Source organism: Lithobates pipiens, unplaced genomic scaffold (assembly GCF_037356315.1).
Source record: "Lithobates pipiens isolate NorthernLeopardFrog02 unplaced genomic scaffold, aLitPip1_a1.2 Scaffold_27, whole genome shotgun sequence".
NCBI classification, from domain to species: Eukaryota; Metazoa; Chordata; class Amphibia; order Anura; family Ranidae; genus Lithobates; species Lithobates pipiens.
Genome location: NW_027507788.1, coordinates 29,934,007 through 29,953,753, shown reverse-complemented (window position 1 = coordinate 29,953,753; position 19,747 = coordinate 29,934,007). Strand labels below are relative to the sequence as shown.

General features: G+C 40.7%; 1 protein-coding gene across 4 annotated transcripts in view; it reads right to left on the bottom strand.

Annotated features, from left to right (window-relative positions):
* Nucleotides 1–19,747, bottom strand: part of PHLDB3 (pleckstrin homology like domain family B member 3) — a 98,056-nt gene that overhangs the window by 21,276 nt on the left and 57,033 nt on the right. For 2 of the 4 annotated variants that reach the window (XM_077456706.1, XM_077456707.1), the window contains exons 3-8: nt 17,554–17,685; nt 7,482–7,619; nt 5,772–5,900; nt 4,401–4,556; nt 4,116–4,226; nt 491–574 (exon numbers count right to left, since the gene is read on the bottom strand). In XM_077456706.1, coding sequence (XP_077312832.1) covers nt 491–574; nt 4,116–4,226; nt 4,401–4,556; nt 5,772–5,900; nt 7,482–7,619; nt 17,554–17,685 — 750 coding nt within the window. Of the gene's footprint in view, nt 1–490; nt 575–4,115; nt 4,227–4,400; nt 4,557–5,771; nt 5,901–7,481; nt 7,620–9,400; nt 9,637–17,553; nt 17,686–19,747 lie in introns of those variants that run through there. The other 2 variants (XM_077456709.1, XM_077456708.1) reach the window with 2 other exon arrangements.

Sequence of the window (19,747 nt, the reverse complement as noted above, 5' to 3'; positions counted from 1 at the left end):
CCTTCATTTATTAGTAAACCATTGCAAAGACATTAATCATGATGCAGCTTGGACAAGCTACTGACAATGGCATAATAAGCATCTGAGTCTCAACTGCTTTGAAAGATTACAAAACAGATCTCACTTCAGATACACAGCCCTGTTTATCATCATGAGCAAATAAAAAAATAAAATAAAAGGTTTCCAGCAGAAATTTTGAGATTGCTAGAAAAAATATGAATGTCAAGGGTCAAAGGAAGATAAAAAGACTTTGAAAAACAATGGAAAGTCCCAGACAAAAAACTGAAATAGAAACTGGTTTTTGAGATGAATAATGCATGCTGTGCATAGAGCCTCCACTAGGAGGCAGTACCTTTCTTTGGCATTTCACAATTTAAGATGAAAGCTCAACCAAAAGTGGTTTGTTCTTTTATGTGTATTTTATGTTGATGGGGTTGGACACAAACTAGTGAGCGGCAGCTTGTCCATTTATGAAGCAGTTTGTTCTCACCTTTCTGTGGGTGCTCGTGTTTTCTTCCTGTTGCTCAGAATCCTTCCCATGCAAAGCGCCAAGAGCCAACAATCGGTCCTTCTCCTACAATACAAACCAGCTTGCCATTATGAATATCTTAAACTCACTTAGCCACATGGAGTATAGATCACTTGGAAATGCCTTAAAATACATTTTCTCAGAGTGGAAATGCAGTCCCACTGCAAAATCTCTTCCAGCAGTGGAATAACTATGTCCTCCCCCCCCCCCCCCCCCCCAAAAAAAAAACAAAAAAAACAAAAACATGAGGGCAGGGGACCACCTATGCATAATGGAGCACCAGAGCAGACTATTAAAAGGCTTACTGTGCTCTATTCTGCATTCCTAAGAAAATCCTATCTGCATTATATTATCTTATAGAGGTTCCCGCAGTCTAGATACACTCAAGCTGTTGTAACCCGTGAAAATTTTTACATAGGAAGATGGTGTTGGGGCTCCCAGTGCAGCATGGCCCCTTAGCATATTCAGGACTATGGTTATGCCTTAGCAGGAAGGGCCCCTGTCACTTTACTCTCCATCTCAAAGGCAATCCCTCTACTACAGCCGTTCTCAACAAGGGTTTAATGAAACCCTAGGGTTCCATAGTTACTCAGGGTTCCTTGAGCTGTGACTGATTGACCTTCCAACTGATGGTCCCTGGATAGTCCCATGTCCAATGCCATTTGGCAGAGCCAACGGCATTATAACAAAGCATAAGAGGCCTATTACTCTATTCCCCGCCCCAAGAAAATCCTATTTGCATCATATTATCTTATGTGCTTCCCAAACTGTAGATACATGCATGCTGTTGCAACCTGTGAAAATGTTTACATCGGAAGATGGCGTTGGGGGCCCCAGTACGGCTTGGCTCCTTATCAATTTCATGGTTATGCCCTAGCATGAATGGCCCCTGTCACTTTACTATCGATCTTTCTCAAAGCCACTCTAATACAGCCACTCTGAACAAGGGTTCATTGGAATCCTAGGGTTCCTTGAGCTGTGACTGATTAATCTTCCATCTGATGGTGCCTGTCCAATGGCACTTGGCAGAGCCAACGGCATGACACCAAAGATCTTTTTAGAGGTTGGTAAGGGTGGCATGGTGACTACTAATTTATCCCCCTGATAAACTGATTTTATTAGGAGGTCCCTTAGACCTAAAAATGATTTCAAGTGTTCCTCTGGGGTAGAAAGGTTGAGAAAGGCTGCACTAGAAGACAAAGAACCTTATTTGCATATACAGCCCGTTTATTGATATATTTATACGCTGTGTCTGAAAATATTTGCAAGTTACCGAGTCCTATAGCCATTGCATGCTTTGCAAAAGCCCTTGTGTTCAGAGTCTTCACTGCTTGTGACTATACTACAGCACCTGGTGACCTGACGTGGGTGCCATTTAGGGCATCAATTGGTACCTAGGATGGTCTACATGCAACACCGAGACCTCCGGACTGACATCCACCCATTGAGGCATTTTGATATTTGCGTAACTCATCCCCAGAGCCTGCTCATTGCTTACATCAAGAGCTCTCTAAAGGGCCGTACTGAGGAGTACTGAGGCAGGGTACTGTGATGTTTTCTGCAAGGTAGGTACCTGCCGACCTCTTCCACCAGCCACAATCTGCGTGACTTTCACAGAAGCACAGGGACCCATTACCTTCTAATACTTCAAACTAGGAAAAGTCCCAGGACCAGAATATTTTTATAATCCAATTATCAGAGACTATGCCATATACAAGAAAATGCTAAATTTAGAGGGCGAAGTTCCTTTATTAGCACTGTCAGCAATGTGTTGGATTCCTTCATCACATGTGAGCCGTTTCCCGCACGGGGCTCTGCTATAGCTCAGAATCACAAGGCCTGGATGACATTATACAGTGTTGTGCACGCTGGGAGTGACGCACTCACCAAGGCAATATGGCACCATGCCAGAATCCCATTCAGTCTTTGTTTGCCAGATTGAAGTGAAAGAGGATCTCTGAGCCCTGACAGTTTTATTCTAGAATTTAAAACCAATATGTGTATCTATTCTTATCTGTTAACAGCCTGCAGCCCACCTATCATGAAGAGAGACACGACTTCGGGCTTTGTGGTTTTCCTGGATTGCATGTTTTTATCTAAAAGATTTCCCAAGTAATGTTCGGTCTCTTAGAGCGGAACTAAACCCCAACCTTCGTTATGATGGCCAATTAGGAGCTCTGTCTGCATTTTTTTTTTTTGCACAGAGATGTCAACATGGTTCATTTATTCAATTTAGAGCCTTTATTAATCATTGTATTAAATATAACGACATTTTATAATTTGAGGTGTGACTTATAAAAAAATAAAAAATAAATAAATCCCTTCTAGGGTGCAAGAGAAGTATATGTAGACATAATAAGAGAGAATGAGAATCGCAACCAGCATACAGAGCAAGTACTACTGTGCCGAGTCCGTACATACAAAATAGGAACAGATCCCGACAATCACACCCAGCATACAGAAGTAGAGAAGTTTTTACTGTGCAGAGTCCATGCATACAAAATAAGTACAGACACAAGAATGACAGCATACAAGACAAGAAGTGCTTTTGTGCAAACTCCCTACTAGTAAAGGGTTTTTTACAAGGCTGAGTTGCTGGCTCAGCACCCAACTCTCCTCCTTTCTCAGCATGGACTTGGGACCAGCCATGGCACAGTTAGAATAAAACAAAATGCTGAGGATCACAACTAGCATGCACTACAAAAGATGTCCTACTGTGCAGATACTGAGAATGACAGCATACAGGAGAAGTGCTACTGTGCAGACTCTATAGTGGTAAAGTGTATTACAAGGCTGATTTGCTGGTCTTGCACCCGATTCTCCTATTTTTCCAGCATGGACTTGGGACTGGCCATGGCGGAGTTAGAATAAGAGAGATTAAGAATCACAGCCAATCTATAGAAAAAGAGAAGTTCTACTGTGCAGGGTCCATACATACAGAATAAGAAGATTTACTGAGAATGGCAGAATACTGGATGAGAAGGGCTTCTGTGCGGGGTCCATAGCAATAAAGGGTTTTACAGGGCTGGGTTGTTGGCCCATAACCCTACGATCTTCCTTTCGCAGCCCATACATACATACATAATAAGAACAGATACTAAGAATTACATATAACTTAGAACCTTAAGATGAATAAAGGGAGATGCGTCACACAAGAAGATCGGGTAAAGGGAGTTATATATATATATATATACATATATACATACACACTCCCATCATTTTAGGATGAGTTGACAAGCATGCATATAGGAGGTTTGTTATATCACACCTCATTTTTGTCACACCTCAAATAATTAGATCAGAATAGGTTGCATATAGATATGTTTGTATAGATAGATTGCATGCAAATATCTGCTTTATAAGTCACACTTCAAATACTTGAGCTATGTTGACAATCACCACAAGTGATTTTGTGTATGTGTGTAGGGATGAAGGGGGGTATATGACACAGTAAGTTCCGTTTGTGTCTTCTTCCCCTTGTGGCCCGGCGCAGTCACATGACAGTATAGAGGATGTCAGCGATGTGTAAGCTCAGGCTAGAACGACTTGGGAGCTTAGAGAAGGCTTTCGCGCACCACTAATTTACCTTATTCAGAGACTGGAAGACTCGTGTGTTCTCCTCGCTGATCCTTAATCTCTCAGATTGCGCCTGTTCCTCCGCACCACGTAATTGCTCTTCCAAGCGCGGAATTTTGTCCTGCAATGGAAACATTATTTGGTGCTTGGAAGGGAAATTCCAATGAACATCAATTATTTTAAAACAATGAATTACAATAAATCAAGCCACGTTGTGGTGCTAATGCAACCATTTTCATGTTGGGAATGACCGCAGGCAACCAATGCCAACATATTTCTTTCTTTCAAATCTTACCTTCCGTTTGTTCAACTCGTTTTGCCGTTTGGCTAGGTTTTGCGTGATCTGTCTGTAGGAGGCCTCTCTCTCCTCTTCCCGACTGCTTTCTTTCTCCAACTGCTGGAACTCCAAGTCTTCAAAGGATTTCACAGCGCTTTCCATCATCTCAGACATCTGGAAGAAGAAGGTGGTAAGTTGCTACTTTCCTCCCCCTCAGAACCTCCATATAGGGAAAAACTATTCACTGGTAAACCCTTGGCATTCAGAGCTTCCATCTACAGCAGTGGTTCACCAACTTTAGTCCTCAAGTAACCCCAACAGGCCGTGTTTTAGGAATTTCCTTATATATACACACTAACTGTCATAAATGCCAAGCCATTGACTATTATAATAAAAAAAAGACTTGTAAAAGGTGAAGGAAATCCTAAAAACATGACCTGTCGTGGCTACGTGAGGACTGAGGTTGGGAGCCAATGATCTAGAGCAGGGGTCTCCAGACTGTGGCCTGAGGGCCTGATGCAGCCCTTTGCTAGCCTTTATCCGGCCCTTGGAGCACTATTCTTCCATATATCAGGCACTATTGCTCTCACCGACACCAACAATAGGGCACTATTTCTTCCACTGATACCATTGATGGGGCACTATTCCTCCTCCTACTGACCACCAACCCAGAGACCACGTTTACTCTCAGTGGTGCTGGGCCCAGGACATTTTCTATCCTCAATGGCCACAATTCGCCCAACCCTAAAGTCTGAAGGGCAGAAAACTGCCCCTTTTTTTGAAATGTTTGGAGACCTCTAGTGATCAACAAGCCATGTCCAACTGGTATCTTCATCTAAAAAAGAACCATATGTCCACAGACCTATCCAGTAAGAAGCTTCGTCTAGACAAGACTCACACATATCTAACACACAAACTTAAGAACTGCATACTGATAAACCCTGCAGCCTAATGAACTATCTAGAGAGGAACCATTCAATAAAATGCTCATTCCACTTAATATTCCTGCCTAAATGAGCTCTATATACCGATGAGTCCTCCAACTTAGAACCTTCAGCTAGAAGACAACAACTCACCTAAATACTCCTCCCAATCAAGAACTCCCTCTGGATATTTTTCTATTATGCTTGAGTAGGAAAACACAAAGGTTGCCAAACAGCAAACAATATGACTGTATCTAATTTCCAGCAAGGTTTTTATTTTCGAGGTTACAAAAGCAAAAACAAAGATCTGTAGAGCTGAACTTGAAATGCATCAGCTTTCGGGAAAAAAAGAAACTTGCACCTGGCTTGTCTGTAACTGGTAATATCTACTGCATACATAGTTCAGCTTTAGGAATACAGTGACCCACTGTATTTGCTATGGCAAAGTAATTGGACTTTCACTGACCTCTTGGATCTGCTTCCTAAGCTGCTCCCGTAAACTCTCCGGCTGCTTTTCCAGTTGTGCGCGACACTGCGCTATCTTCTCCTCCAGGTCCTTCACCTTCTTCTTTTCTTGCTGTAGCTGGACCTTATCCTGCACCAACAAAGGAAGACTTTACATTCAACTGCATGGGTGCAAAAATTATAAATGATGCCTTATGTACAGTATTTAATCTATTCCATCCATCATATGCAGGTATTACAGTTCTAAATATTGAGCAACACGTTAATGACCAGGATGTCACTACTTTGGCAGGCTGCTCAAACTCATCCAGCTCAAGATATGCAGTTGTTGTATATAGATTATATATAGATATACACACACACACACACACACACACACACACAGAGTAAAACTGTCAAAGGTTTTAATTATATGCAGCCAGTCCTGTGAGCCAAAAGATAAATATCCAAGAGGCGTTGGACTGCAAAACGTACTAGTTCAATAAAGCACAGAAAATAATTATCCAACAAGCTCACGTAAAACATGGCTCCCCATCAGTGGGTAACCAGAAAAGGACTTAAAGTGGAAGTAAACCCATCAATTTAAACAGTTAAAAAAAAAAAAAAGCATGCCGGGAATGCTAACTGCACATTGGCTGTGCTCACAGCCAACTATCAAACCATCCAATGGCTGGTGTCATAACGAATCACATGTGCAGCACCATAGCAGTTGAAGATTAAAACAGAGGCAAAGATGGCAGCTTCCTTGGCTGAAAATGATAGGGAAGATTACTTCTACTTTAAAATGTACAAAGTACAACAAAAGCCCCAGATTAAATGATGAGAGTCCTATTAGCTTTAGTGATTCATCATATAACCACATAAAAAAGCCAACGCTTGGAAATTTCCTATCAAACTCTGTTGCTGAAGCCAAACCTAGACTAAACTACCTCATAGGCAGTGAAGACGGACATTAGATGTCCTATACTGAACAGCGAATGTGCACATCGGTGATTAAAGGACCCTTCACACGTGTGACCGTTGGGTCTGGACCATAACATGCCTATAAGGCTAGGTTAAGTCAAGAAGAACTTTAGGGATAATGGTCATATTTAATTGATCGACTGTATTTTTTCCTTTTTTTTTGTATGTACACAGCAAAGATATTCAATGCCGACGTTAATTTTTATTTTTTTTTCTAATTATTTCTTTAAGAGATTTATAGTGTGACAAGTAAATGACCACTTGCAATGAATCCACCGATTCAATGTTAACGAACGATAGAAATGATCAAACTGAAGACGACACACATTTGCATGTCTTTTTTTTTTATTTTTTTTCTTCAAAGAGCTTTATTGCAACAATGGTACACAACCAAGGCAAGGCACACAACTTTCCATCAGACCCCGCTTTGTCTCATTTTTTTGTGTTTCACCCCCACAGAAGCTTAGACATGGAGGTTGGGGTGAAACACATCAAAAGGTAAGGAAGTGGGGTTATGTACTTTGACTTGGTTCTGTGAATGTGCGGTTGTTGGAGTAAAGCTCTTTGAAGAAACAAAGATGTTGCAGATGTAGGACTTCTTTAAATTTTAATTTAGTGCTGAATCAGCACCTGCATTTGGTGAAGGTGGCCTAAAAGACTGCCTGTAGCGGTGTCCTATGTTTGTATTCACTATAAAAATTATCAGTTGCACACGGGAGGTCTTTCTGTAGGGGTGTCGCTACTTTACCTTTTGTCTCTCCTCCTGCCACTTCTTCTCAGTCTCTCTAAGCTGTTCATGCAACACGTGGATCATCGCTTCCTCCTTCTCTATCTCTTTCTTCTCAGTCCTCAACTCTCCTTCCAACAGAGCCCGCTCCATCTCCACCTGAAAGGTAATAAGTGGAAAACACTGTGAAACAAGCCCCACCCCTGAGGAGCCATAATGCATTCTCTCCAACACATTTTAACCATATATTAGAATGACAAATTGTCCACTACCATGCATCGAATACTAAAACTCTTTTCATTAAGTATAAAAAGAAAAAAATGACTGCTACAGTTTGTTACCGCTTAAGTAAACATATGTAACATCTAATACTCTCTACTTGTCAATCATTTAGGCCGGGGTCCCCAAACTTTTGCAACAAAGGGCCAGTTTACTGCCCTTCAAACTTTGGGGTGCCGGAACTGTGTCCAGTAGGAGTAGGAAATGCCCTATCCAGTATCAGTGGGAGTAAACAATGTCATAAGCTTGATGGTCAGTGGGAGTAAAATAATTGCATCTTTGGTGTCAGTGAGAGGAATAGTGACCCATAAATGGAGTCAGTTGGAGAATTAGTTCCCAAACTCTGGTGTCAGTGGAAGGAATAGTGCCCCAAGGGCCTGAAAAAAGGAAGCAAGGGACCCCATCTAGCCTGTGGGCCAACCTTTGTAACCCAGAGGAACTCTTGATATAACTTTGCAGTCTCAGGGAACCCCTGATAAAAAATACTATATCTACAACCCATGATACATTAGTGTGGTGGTCGGTAGGAAGAATTACCCCCTTACAGATAGCTAAAAAGGTCAATGGTGTCAGGGTAAACTTATTGGAGAGGCAGAAATTGCTCGTTGCTCAAGGAACCCCTAGCAACCATTGGAGGAACCCTACTGTTCCACAGAACCCTGGTTGAGAAACCCTAATCTAGGCTCTCTTTTTCCTAAGCAATGAATATCTAGCACTGGGACACCAAGAATGTCTTATTGGTGTTGCTATCCAATAATGCTGCAATGGTGTGCAATCAAAGTTTATGGGTTTTGGTCCGGCAGCTTTTACACTTTTACATGCCATATTATTTCCATAGCTTCCTTAGTTAGTAATGTAAGAAAGTATTTAAGACTGAAGTACCAAACTACAAATTAAGGGCTCTATTTAAGAAAAAAAAAAAAAAATGTATAATATATATATATATATATATATATATATATATATATATATATATATATATATATATATATATATATATATATATATATATATGCACAGCTGCAGCCAATAGTCGTCATAATGGGTCTCATATATGTTTATTTCCTATGATCGTTACCTCCATCTAGTGGCCCTATTGCAGTACTTTCCTGATGGAGGTATTTCAGGAAAATCCATTATGAACACTATATGGAGCGGACGATCATTAGAAATAAACATATTAGAAACATTGCGTGATTGTTCGCAACAGTTTTAGGAATCCTTGAGGCATTTGCACAGTGAATTGTTTTCAAAATACACCCTAAAAGTCCAGATACAACTTTATTACATCGGACTTGATCCTATGTTGGAACAAGTTCACATCTGAATTATTACTCTTTGGAATCAAGGATCTAAGAACGAAGCACCAAACCAAAGTGACAACCACAAAAAAATAAAATAAAAAAATTGTCACCCATAGCAACCAGTTAGATAAAAAAGTTACCTTTCTTATGTAAGTTTTAAAATAAAAAGGAAGACTCTGATTGGTTACAGTAACAGTTTTTTTTTCTGATGTAGGCAAATATACAAGTATCTTGTAAACGTCTAGAGCAATTACAGAATGCCTTATATTCCCAGCCGCCCCCAAACTACAATAGCTACATCAGCTGGTAAAAGCTAAACCCGTTGCCATTGGTTCAGGTGATAACCCCATCACAGACCTCCCCAGAGCTGATCCTTTGTCTCCGACACTGGCTGCGTATTTATTGATAGATCCCGGATAATAAGCAAAATCGGGCTCCCGGCAGTTTTCTTCTGAAGAAGGCATTACACAAAGGAGCCTGTATATAGCTGTGCTAAGCTGGCGTATTGTTCAGCGACATACAACACCCACACAGCGGCATTCACCTGTGCAGACACACAGTATAAACATCCAACCACTGTACACAACTGGGAGGAGGCAGATGCATGGGAGAGTTTCCCAGCAGAAGAAGTAAACAGCTTTTAAGCCGGAAGTCTACCGTAACCGGTGATGGAATTGTAGGTCTTAAAGATATAGGCATTGGAATATATTGTGAAAATAAAAGTAGCAAGACAGCTTTAAGGCCCCATTGACATTAAGCAATTTGGAATCGCAAGCAGAAGTGCCATAGAATGTGTGACCGGCATTTGGGTTCCATTATTTTTAATGGCACCTCAAACGCGGTGTGACGCTGTCATGATTATTATACGGTAGGGTTACACCGATACCACTTTTTTAAGACCGAGTACAAGTGCGGATACTTCTCCCCCCCCCCCCGCCCCAAGTACTCGCTGATACCGATTCTTATTTCATGTGGCAGTAGACTGTGTCGGTATTTTATTTTAATTTTTTTAACCATTGTATTTTTTACAATCTATTTTTTAATGCTTTCTATTATTTGGGGGGTGGGAGGGGTGGATGGTGTCAGTGTTTTTTTAATTTTATTTCCTATTGCTTTTACAATTTTGCCTTCTCAACACTTAAAAAATTATTTAAAATTAGTTTTTAGTAATATCAGCCCTGTTGGGGGGGGGGGGGGCTTTGGTGAGATATCAGGGGTCTAAACTGACCCCTAACATCTCCCCTTTGAGACAGGGAAAGGGACTGAGGACACAGATTATCCAGTCCTTTTATCTGCAGCATCAGCTGCACTGAAGACGAATGAACAGAGACAGCGGCTCCTGGTTATTCATAAACTGAGACATCATAAACATAGTTTACTCTGCTAAGTTATGAGTGATGAATGACTCTGTTCACTCGGAAAAGGAAGGAGCCAGTAAATTACATATATACAGCACAAAGGACACGGAAGGGGGGCCAAAGGAGCACGGCGGACACGGAAGGGGGGCCAAAGGAGCACGGCGGACACGGAAGGGGGGGCCAAAGGAGCACGGCGGACACGGAAGGGGGGCCAAAGGAGCACGGCGGACACGGAAGGGGGGGGTCAAAGGAGCACGGTGAACACAGAGAGGGACTGGAGGAGGACAGGGGACAGTCAGGGGTGATTGCTGTGGTGGTGGGGGGAGTTACAAACACCGATCATCTTGTATAGATTTTAATAAAGCAGCTGAAAGCCACGGGGGGGGAGCATGGAGGACATGAAGGGGGGACCAGAGAAGCACAGGGGACAGGGAGGTGGACCGGAGGAGCAGTGAGGACAAAGAGGTGGAACGAAGGAGCACAGAGGACACAGAGGGGGACTGTATATTTACTGCTCAAAAGTGAGAAAATAAATGAAGTTCATTGTTGGGGTTTACGTACATTAAACACGATTTAAAAAAAAAAAATCATCTGATGGTCACATGGGGGAAGGGCGATTTACAAAAACTGTAGAGTGCAAAATCTGGTGCAGCTCTGTATAGAAACCAATCAGCTTGCAGGTTTTACTGTCAAAGCTTAAGTGAACAAGCTGAAGTTAGAAGTCGATTGGCTACCATGCACAGATGTACCAGATTCTGAGTGGTCCAGTTTTAGTAAATCTCCCCCATTGCATCTGTATGTCCATCCGCTGTCCAACATCTACATCCAGAGCCTTTAAACCAGGGAGGTCTTCCACTTAAAACCGACTGTTTACATTTTCATTTGGTCTACACTATTCTGACAGTCTCCCTGAGTACTAAAACAGCCTTAAACAAAAGGACTGTTCTTTTTATAAACAGTATGCAGAGAGGAGGTTATACCAGGAAAATAAACAGACGTCAGATGTTGAAAGAAATAAGCCTGAGGCCATGAAAGGAAAAAAAAGAAAAAAAAAAAAAAAAAAAGGGGGGGGATGCTTTTCCCCAGCTTTTGCCTAAGTCCGGACAACATCCACCTTCAACAGAACAGGTATATTGACGACATAAACGTACTGTATATGCATACATCTGTTCCACCCTGTCCATTACATTTTCGTGGAGGTATTTTTGGTTTTTGAGATAGGTCATAATCAATTACATGTAATTGAGGCTGACATGCAGTGTGTGATAACACATGTGCCTATCCAATTTGAACACATATACTAAGGCCCATTTAGACAGGAGCCAATTAGCCTACCAGCATATGTTTGGATTGTAGAAGGAAACCAGAGTACCTGTAGGAAACCTATTCAAACTTGTATACTCATTGCACATAGTGTCCTGGCCAGGACTTGAATTAAGCACACCGGTGCTGAAAACACCAACTATTAAACCACTGCTCTGCCCCACCAATAATATAAAACAAACTAAATCCATCATTGGGGCATGTGAGTAGATATTACTTTTTTCCTGTCACAGATGGGTATAATGCTTTCCTTTTGGCCATGGACTACATATGGATTTCATTTCTTGCTTGGGACCAGTGGATGGTGCCTCTAGGATGTGGTTGGATTGATGTGCAATTAAAGAGCAAAGCCCAACCCCTGAAAAACAACCCCACACCATAATCCTCCCACCACCAAATGTCCATAAAGACATGGATGATCGAGTTTGGGGCGAAGGCACTTGACTGGCCTGCAAAGAGTCCCGATTTCAATCCGATAGAACACCTTTGGAATGAATTAAGAGTGGAGACTGTGAGCCAGACCTTCTTGGCCAACGTCGGTGCCTGACCTCAAAAATGTGCTTCTGGAAGATTGGTCAAGCATTCCCATAGACACACTCCTAAACCTTGTGAACGGCCTTCCCAGGAGAGTTGAAGCTGTTATAGCTGCAAAGGGTGGGACAACTCAATATTGAACCCTACAGACAAAGACTGGGATGCCATTAAAGTTCATGTGCGTATAAAGGGAGGCGTCTCAATACTTTTGGTAATATAGTGTATCTTTATTGTTTCCTGAGGGAAGAAGTATGGCTAGAACGTAAAAGTTATGTTACTCGTCTTTTTGTTACTCTGAAACCTCACTTTTTTGCTGACTCTGTGGAAGGTTCTTAAAATATAATTAAAAGGGAAAAACTTTATTTTTCTATAGCGTAAAGAGGGGATAAATACCTCTCCCGGGGAGGGATTTACCCTCTTTAACTGTCCTGATTACCGTTATTACAGAAAGTGGAAGAAAGCAAAAATTCAAAATTTTTGTTTGTCACGGGAATAGAAGCAGAATTTTTAAATATAGACGCTAATAACAACCAGGAATTCCGTAACTTTAGGGGATTTCTTCTCTCTTCCTGTACTGGCTATGGGACAGAAAGTGACAGGAAATCTCCCCAATGGAAACACAGTTGACAAAAAAGAAAAATGAAAAAATGAAAAAAAAAAAAAAAAAAAAAAAACAATTCTTGAACTTTAGGATATACTTTCTATTTACCTCTGGATTACAGTCTCCCAATTATGGATTAGGTGGGTGTACAGTAAAAATAATTTCAGGTAGCCTCATGATATCCAGAATATGAAATGGGGATGCACCAAAAATCATTTTCAGGTTTGTCGAAAACGAGTGATTTTGCTGCATTTTTGCTGCATTTTCAATGCATTTCAATGGGGAGGTGCATTTTTGGTGCAGTTCTTTTGACCAAATATGCACCAAAAATGTAGCAAGCAGGATTTTTTCATACTGCAACGGACCAGTGTGAAGACATAAATAAGATTTTAAAAGGGATACATTTTTCTTGAGCTTTCTTACGCTTTTATTTAATTTATTTATTTTAACACAAAAGCGCTTCACACACTGCTCAATGTGAATGCAGCCCATCAACCAAAAAGGTAAAAAGCAGAAAATAAATAAATACATATTCATTTAAATTCATGATATTAAAATCTAATAAGTAGAAAAGATGTAGCTGGATAGCCGCACTCCAAATTATTCAACTTTATTTCAAAAATGTAATTAAAATCATAGCATCTAGGCTGGCAAACAGACTAACTGCACAGCCGCTGACATGTTTCACACCGAACACGGTGCTTAGTCATAGCTATGACTAAGCACCGTGTTCGGTGTGAAACATGTCAGCGGCTGTGCAGTTAGTCTGTTTGCCAGCCTAGATGCTATGATTTTAATTACATTTTTGAAATAAAGTTGAATAATTTGGAGTGCGGCTATCCAGCTACATCTTTTCTACTTCAGTTCCTGTTGCAAACAGAGCCGGCACCCTGTGGGATTGTGGAGACAGCTGTTTTGGGAGAAGTCATTACCTTAGAGCGGTAATTCTTTGTATTAAAATCTAATAAAATGATAAAAATGAAAAAAAAAAAAAACATCCATTTCGGTTTTGGCCAAGTGCATTCATAAATTTTAAGTTCCGGATTATTTCTTTTTATTATTACAATGGTATCCACATCTCTTACAATTCAATCCAAAAATACATCTATTTAAATTAGGACTCTCATAGATACTGACATCTGCACATTTTATTTATTAAAATTCTGTTCTTTTTCTGAGAATAAAATGTAAAAAAAAACAGTTTTTTTGCGAATAAAAATCACATCCATATTAGGATCTGTCTTTGCATCACTTGTTTATAAATGTTCTTTTCCAGCAAAAGTATAAGTTATTAGCAATCACGTCATACAAAATACAGATCCTAATATGGATGTGATGTTTTTAAGAAAAAAAAAAAAAAAAAAGATGTCATGCTAAATATATTATGAATGTCCCAATTTAAAGAGCTGTATCTCATTGAATACTTCAAGACTCTGGACATCTTTTTTGGCTGTTATATCTTCTGGTCTACATAAAACAGAGTTAGTAAACAAAAAAGATAAAAATTTTTTAGCCATCATTGGCCTTGCAAGCACCACCCCGGGTGACAAAGGTCTATTTGAAAATTGAATGAACCCCATGAAAAACGATATGCCCCTCTTCCTCAACACTCTGCTGCCCACAGGGTGAGAACGCTGCAGTTATTTCATATGACCTTGTCCTATACACTCCCTGGCCACTTTATTTGCTACACTGGTTCAGCTGCTTGTTAGCAAAAATTACTAATCAGCCAATCACATGGCAGCAACTCAATGCATTTAGTCATCTAGATGTGGTGAAGATGACTTGCTGAAGTTCAAACCGAGCATTAGAATGGGGAGGAAAGGGGATTTAAGTGACTTTAAACGTGGCATGGTTGTTGGTGCCAGACGGGCTGGTCTATGCATTTCAGAAACTTCTGCTCTATTGAGATTTTCATATACAACCATCTCTTAGGTTTACAGAGAATGGTCCAAAAAAAAAAAGAGACAATATCCAGTGAGCGGCAGTTGTGTGGAGGAAAATGCCTTGTTGAACTCAGAGGTCAGAGGAGAATGGGCAGACTGGTTGGAGATGATAGAAAGGCAACAGTAACTCAAAATATACAATAGGTTCCCCTTGGTTTTTTTTTTTTTTACAGTAACTCAAATACCCACTCATTACAACCAAAGTATGGAGAATACCATTTCTGAACACACAACACATTGAACCTTGAAGCAGATAGACTACAGAAGCAGAAGACCACACCGGGTGCCACTCCTGTCAGCTCAGAACGGGAAACTGAGGCTACAATTTTGCACAGGCTCACCAAAATTGGACAATAGAAGATTGCCAGGTCTGATGAGTCTCAATTACAGCTGCGACGTTCAGATAGTAAGATCAGAATTTGGCATAAACATGAAAGCCTGGATCCATCCTGCCTTGTATCAATGGTTCAGGCTGGTGGTATAATGGTGTGGGGGATATTTTCTTGGCACACTTTGGGCCCCTTAGTACCAATTGAGCATCGATTAAAAGCCACGGCCTACATGAGTATTGTTGCTGACCATGTCCATCCCTTTATGACTACAGTGTCCCCATCTTCTGATGGCTCCTTCCAGCAGGATAATGCTCCATGTCACAAAGCTCCAATCATCTCACCACTGGACAATGAGGTCCCTGTACTCCAATGGTCTCCACACTCACCAGATCTCATCCAATGGCCTCCACACTCACCAGATCTCATCCAATGGCCTCCACACTCACCAGATCTCATCCAATAGAGCACCTTTGGGATGTCGTGAATGGGAAATGCGCATTATGGATCTGAAGCTGACAAATCTGCAGCCACTATGTGATGCTATCATGTCACTATGGACCAAAATCTCTGAGGAACGTTTCCAACACCTTGTTGAATCTATGCCACCCAGAACGAAGGCAGTTCTGGAGGCAAAAGGAGGTCCACCTCGGTACTGGCAAGGTGTACCCAATAAAGTGGCTGGTGAAAGATAGATAGGATAGATAGGATAGATAGATAATTTTCCCCCTCCCATAGCTTTAACCTAAACCTGTCCTTTGCCTGAAAAAATAAAAATAAGGGCAAGTGATATCCCACCAGGCTTCACTTGTGACTTTTGGGCGAAATGATCTTTTTTGCAATGAGGACATATGAAGAGACATTATGAACTGGGGGGTATAGTAAAGTTATGTTTTTGATGTGATAGAATGCAAAATGACTGTCCTGTTTATTTAGTTTTACGATTGATATTCCCAGGCTGCAGTGCAATTCCCTCCTTCAGTTTCGGGTTCCCCTCCCCCCTGGGGCGAGCGGTCTGGAAATTCTGGTTTGTCAAGGCGCGGAGGCGTGACGCAAAGCAGCTGGCATTGGGAATCCATTGTGACATGTGCAGGATGGGTCATGAAGGAAAGTATAACAAACAAATAAATAAAAAAAACACAGCGGTAAAAAAGGGGCACGAAGAATGAAAAGAGATTTCCTGTGTTCTGGTGTTCCAGGACAAAACACCACAATGTGACGAAAGTCCTTCCAGTGTTTTTCTTCCCTCTCGATTTTATTGGCGCACATTGTATACGTCTAGAATTACAGAGACTCCAGATGCACGAAACTGCTCAGAACAGCCGTGTACAATTCCTGGCAGCCCGATTGTGCGAGTAAATTGTGTTCTTACAAAATAGTTGTGTATTTTTACCCCCTAAAGGCTCAAAAGATACCAAAAAGCCAGAGATAGAGTAGAGAATTCTACATTTAAGGTCTGTAAATGAGTCTTTCACAAGGAGGGGGGAAAAGTTTGACTTGGAAAAGTTTTTTTTTTTTGCTGGTTGGGAAGGAAGGAGAGGTTACAGACGGCCGACCCCCCGCAACGCCGTGTTACAGACGGCCGACCCCCGCAACTCCACGTTGCAGACTGCCGACCCCCCGCAACTCCACGTTGCAGACTGCCGACCCCCCGCAACTCCACGTTGCAGACTGCCGACCCCCCGCAACTCCACGTTGCAGACTGCCGACCCCCCGCAACTCCACGTTGCAGACTGCCGACCCCCTGCAACTCTGCATTTCATTCCACTGACCACTCCAGTCTGTGTTACCCATTCTTATCTCTGCACTCTGCTTTACATACTACTGACCTCTGTACTCTGTGATACGTACCATTGAACCTCTGAACTCAGTGTTATGTACTACTGACCCCTGTTCCCTGCATTACATAACTGACCACTTCACTCTGCCTTACATAATCCTGACTTCTGCACTCTGAGCTGCACACTACTGACCTCTGTACCATATGATACATACTACTAACCTTTGCATTACTTACTCCTGACCCCTGCACTGTGTTTTTCCTAAACCTGACCTCCTCATTCTGCATTACATACTCCCGACCCTTGCACTCTGTTACCTAATCCTGACCCCTGCACTCTGGGTTACCTAATCCTTATCCCTGCACTACTTACTACTGACCTCTGCACTCTTCAAAACTTCCTCACATAATAATGGTGCCTTTTTAGCTTATCTCCTTAGGAAAAAAAAAAAAGGTGATGCACCCTGGAAATCTTTGATCTCCTCCATGTTGTTCAGGTAGATCTCCACCTTTCCAGGGTCACCTACCTGTGGTCTGGACTGACATACTGAACAGGGAATTCATCCTCTGTGTGTCAGATGTTTTCAGCCATTATAACAAATCTATTGATGTTCACAAAGGTTCCATTATTCGAGTTACCTCGATTTTCAGCTCACGTCTCTGCAGCTGCAGCTCTCGGATGTCCTGTTCCAGATGGGAGATTCTGCCCATGACTTTCATCTGTTCGTCCTCCAGCCGCCGCTCGACCTGAGCGCTCGCTGCCTCTGCATGCTGGGGATACAGAGAAGAAGCCATGTACAAAGCCCTTCTTATAGCAGCATTCCTTTCATCTCAAGCTTTTTATCTCTACAACATCTATCAGTGTACAGTAAATAACCACTTTTATGCTTTTTTACCAAAGCCACCAACCTGCGTTCTCCAGCACCAACCCGTGTGCCATCTTAGGCTGGGGTCCCTCGTGCAGGACGGGTTTGTGCTGGAATAAGCTTGCAGCTTGACCCTTAAAGAGACCCGTCACTAGACCATTAATGTCATCAAACTTCCCATTAGATTATATGCACATTTCATGAATTTTATGCCAGTTATTTACCTGTAAAAGCCTCCCTTGTGTGGACATCCAAAAGCCATGAGACTGCTGCTGGCACTGCCATCTTGCATGTGATGTCAGCAGCCCCAGCAGAGTCAGCTGTCTCTCAAATGGCACCATTATTGCCCTTCACTTCTCAGCCATATAATGGGTTCATAGTTGCCAACAGTCCCGAATTTTCCGGGACATTTCCGGTATTTAGACCCTTGTCCCGGTCTTACCATGTCCCGGGGGAATTTCATGGGAAATTGGCATTTTGCTGATTTTTTGCCAGATCCGCTGCTAGAGGTCTGGGGCTGGCACTAGTGAGTTGTCTCCACCACCATTTTACAGAAGACCAGCTCTCTAGGGAAGAGGGTTGGGCTAGCACAGACAGTAATTAGACACGCCCAGAAGATGGCTACAGTGTGCATGGAGCGAGTAGGGAAAGGACACCTAAACAAAATTCTAATTTGCTAGCAAGTGCACAGGCACAGTGTAAAATTATTTTAAGCATCCAACATATTTAAATTATTATAGATTATTTATATTACATTTTTACATATTTTTTCTGTTCTTTTACCTGTATTTCTTCAAATTCATGACAGAGTCCCTCTAAATCAGAAATATTGAGTGAGTCCCACCATCAAACATCCAACTCTTTGGGGAATATATATATATATATATATATATATATATATATATAGATTTTTTTTTTATTAAAAACATTTTTTATATTTATTTATTTTACCCTTTTAAATACAAAAGAAGTATAACCATATTTTACTATTTCAATAAACCTTTTGCTAAAATGCAACAGACTCCATTCACAAAGTTTTACCACAATGATAAGGCGCTTTATTTAAACAGGACTTCCCTAAAAATAACTGACACTTTTGTATTACAAAAAATAAATGATATATAAACATACACATACACACACTGTATATTATATATATATATATATATATATATATAAACATACATACGTGTGTGTATACACATTATGTATACACACACACACATATTATATATATATATATATATATATATATATATACACACACACACATATACATACATTCACACAGTATATATTAACAAAAAGATTGAGCGACTCTTCCATCTCCCTATTCATTAGGAGGTTACTTGTGCCAGTTTCCCCTACCACCTTGCCTAATGCAATCCGACATGATAGATTATTATATATACATACATATATACACACATATGTGTGTATATATATATATATATATATATATATATATATATATATATATATATATATATATATATATATATATATATATATATATATATATATATATATATATCAGTGTGTGTGTGTATATCATTTATTTTTTGTAATCCAAAAGTGTCAATATACATTTTTTTTTTCTTTTTTTACACATACATACGTACAATGAAAATAACTGACACTTTTTTATTTTTTTAATTATAAAAGTGTGAGTTATTTTTAGTGTAATCCAATGCAATTTGAAAATTCCAGCCACGGCTTAAATAAAGCTCCTTATTCTTGTGGTAGAGGTTTGTGAATAGAGAATGTTGCATTTTAGTGGAAGGTTCACTGAAATAGTAACCAGTATGCATATACTTCTTTGATTTAAAAAGTGTCAGTTATTTTCAGTGTAATCCAATGTGATTTGAAAATTGCAGCCACGGCTTAAATAAATCTGGTTATCCTCGCTGAAAAGCTTTGTGAATGGAGTCTATTGCATTTAGTGGAAGGTTTGCCGAGATAGTAAC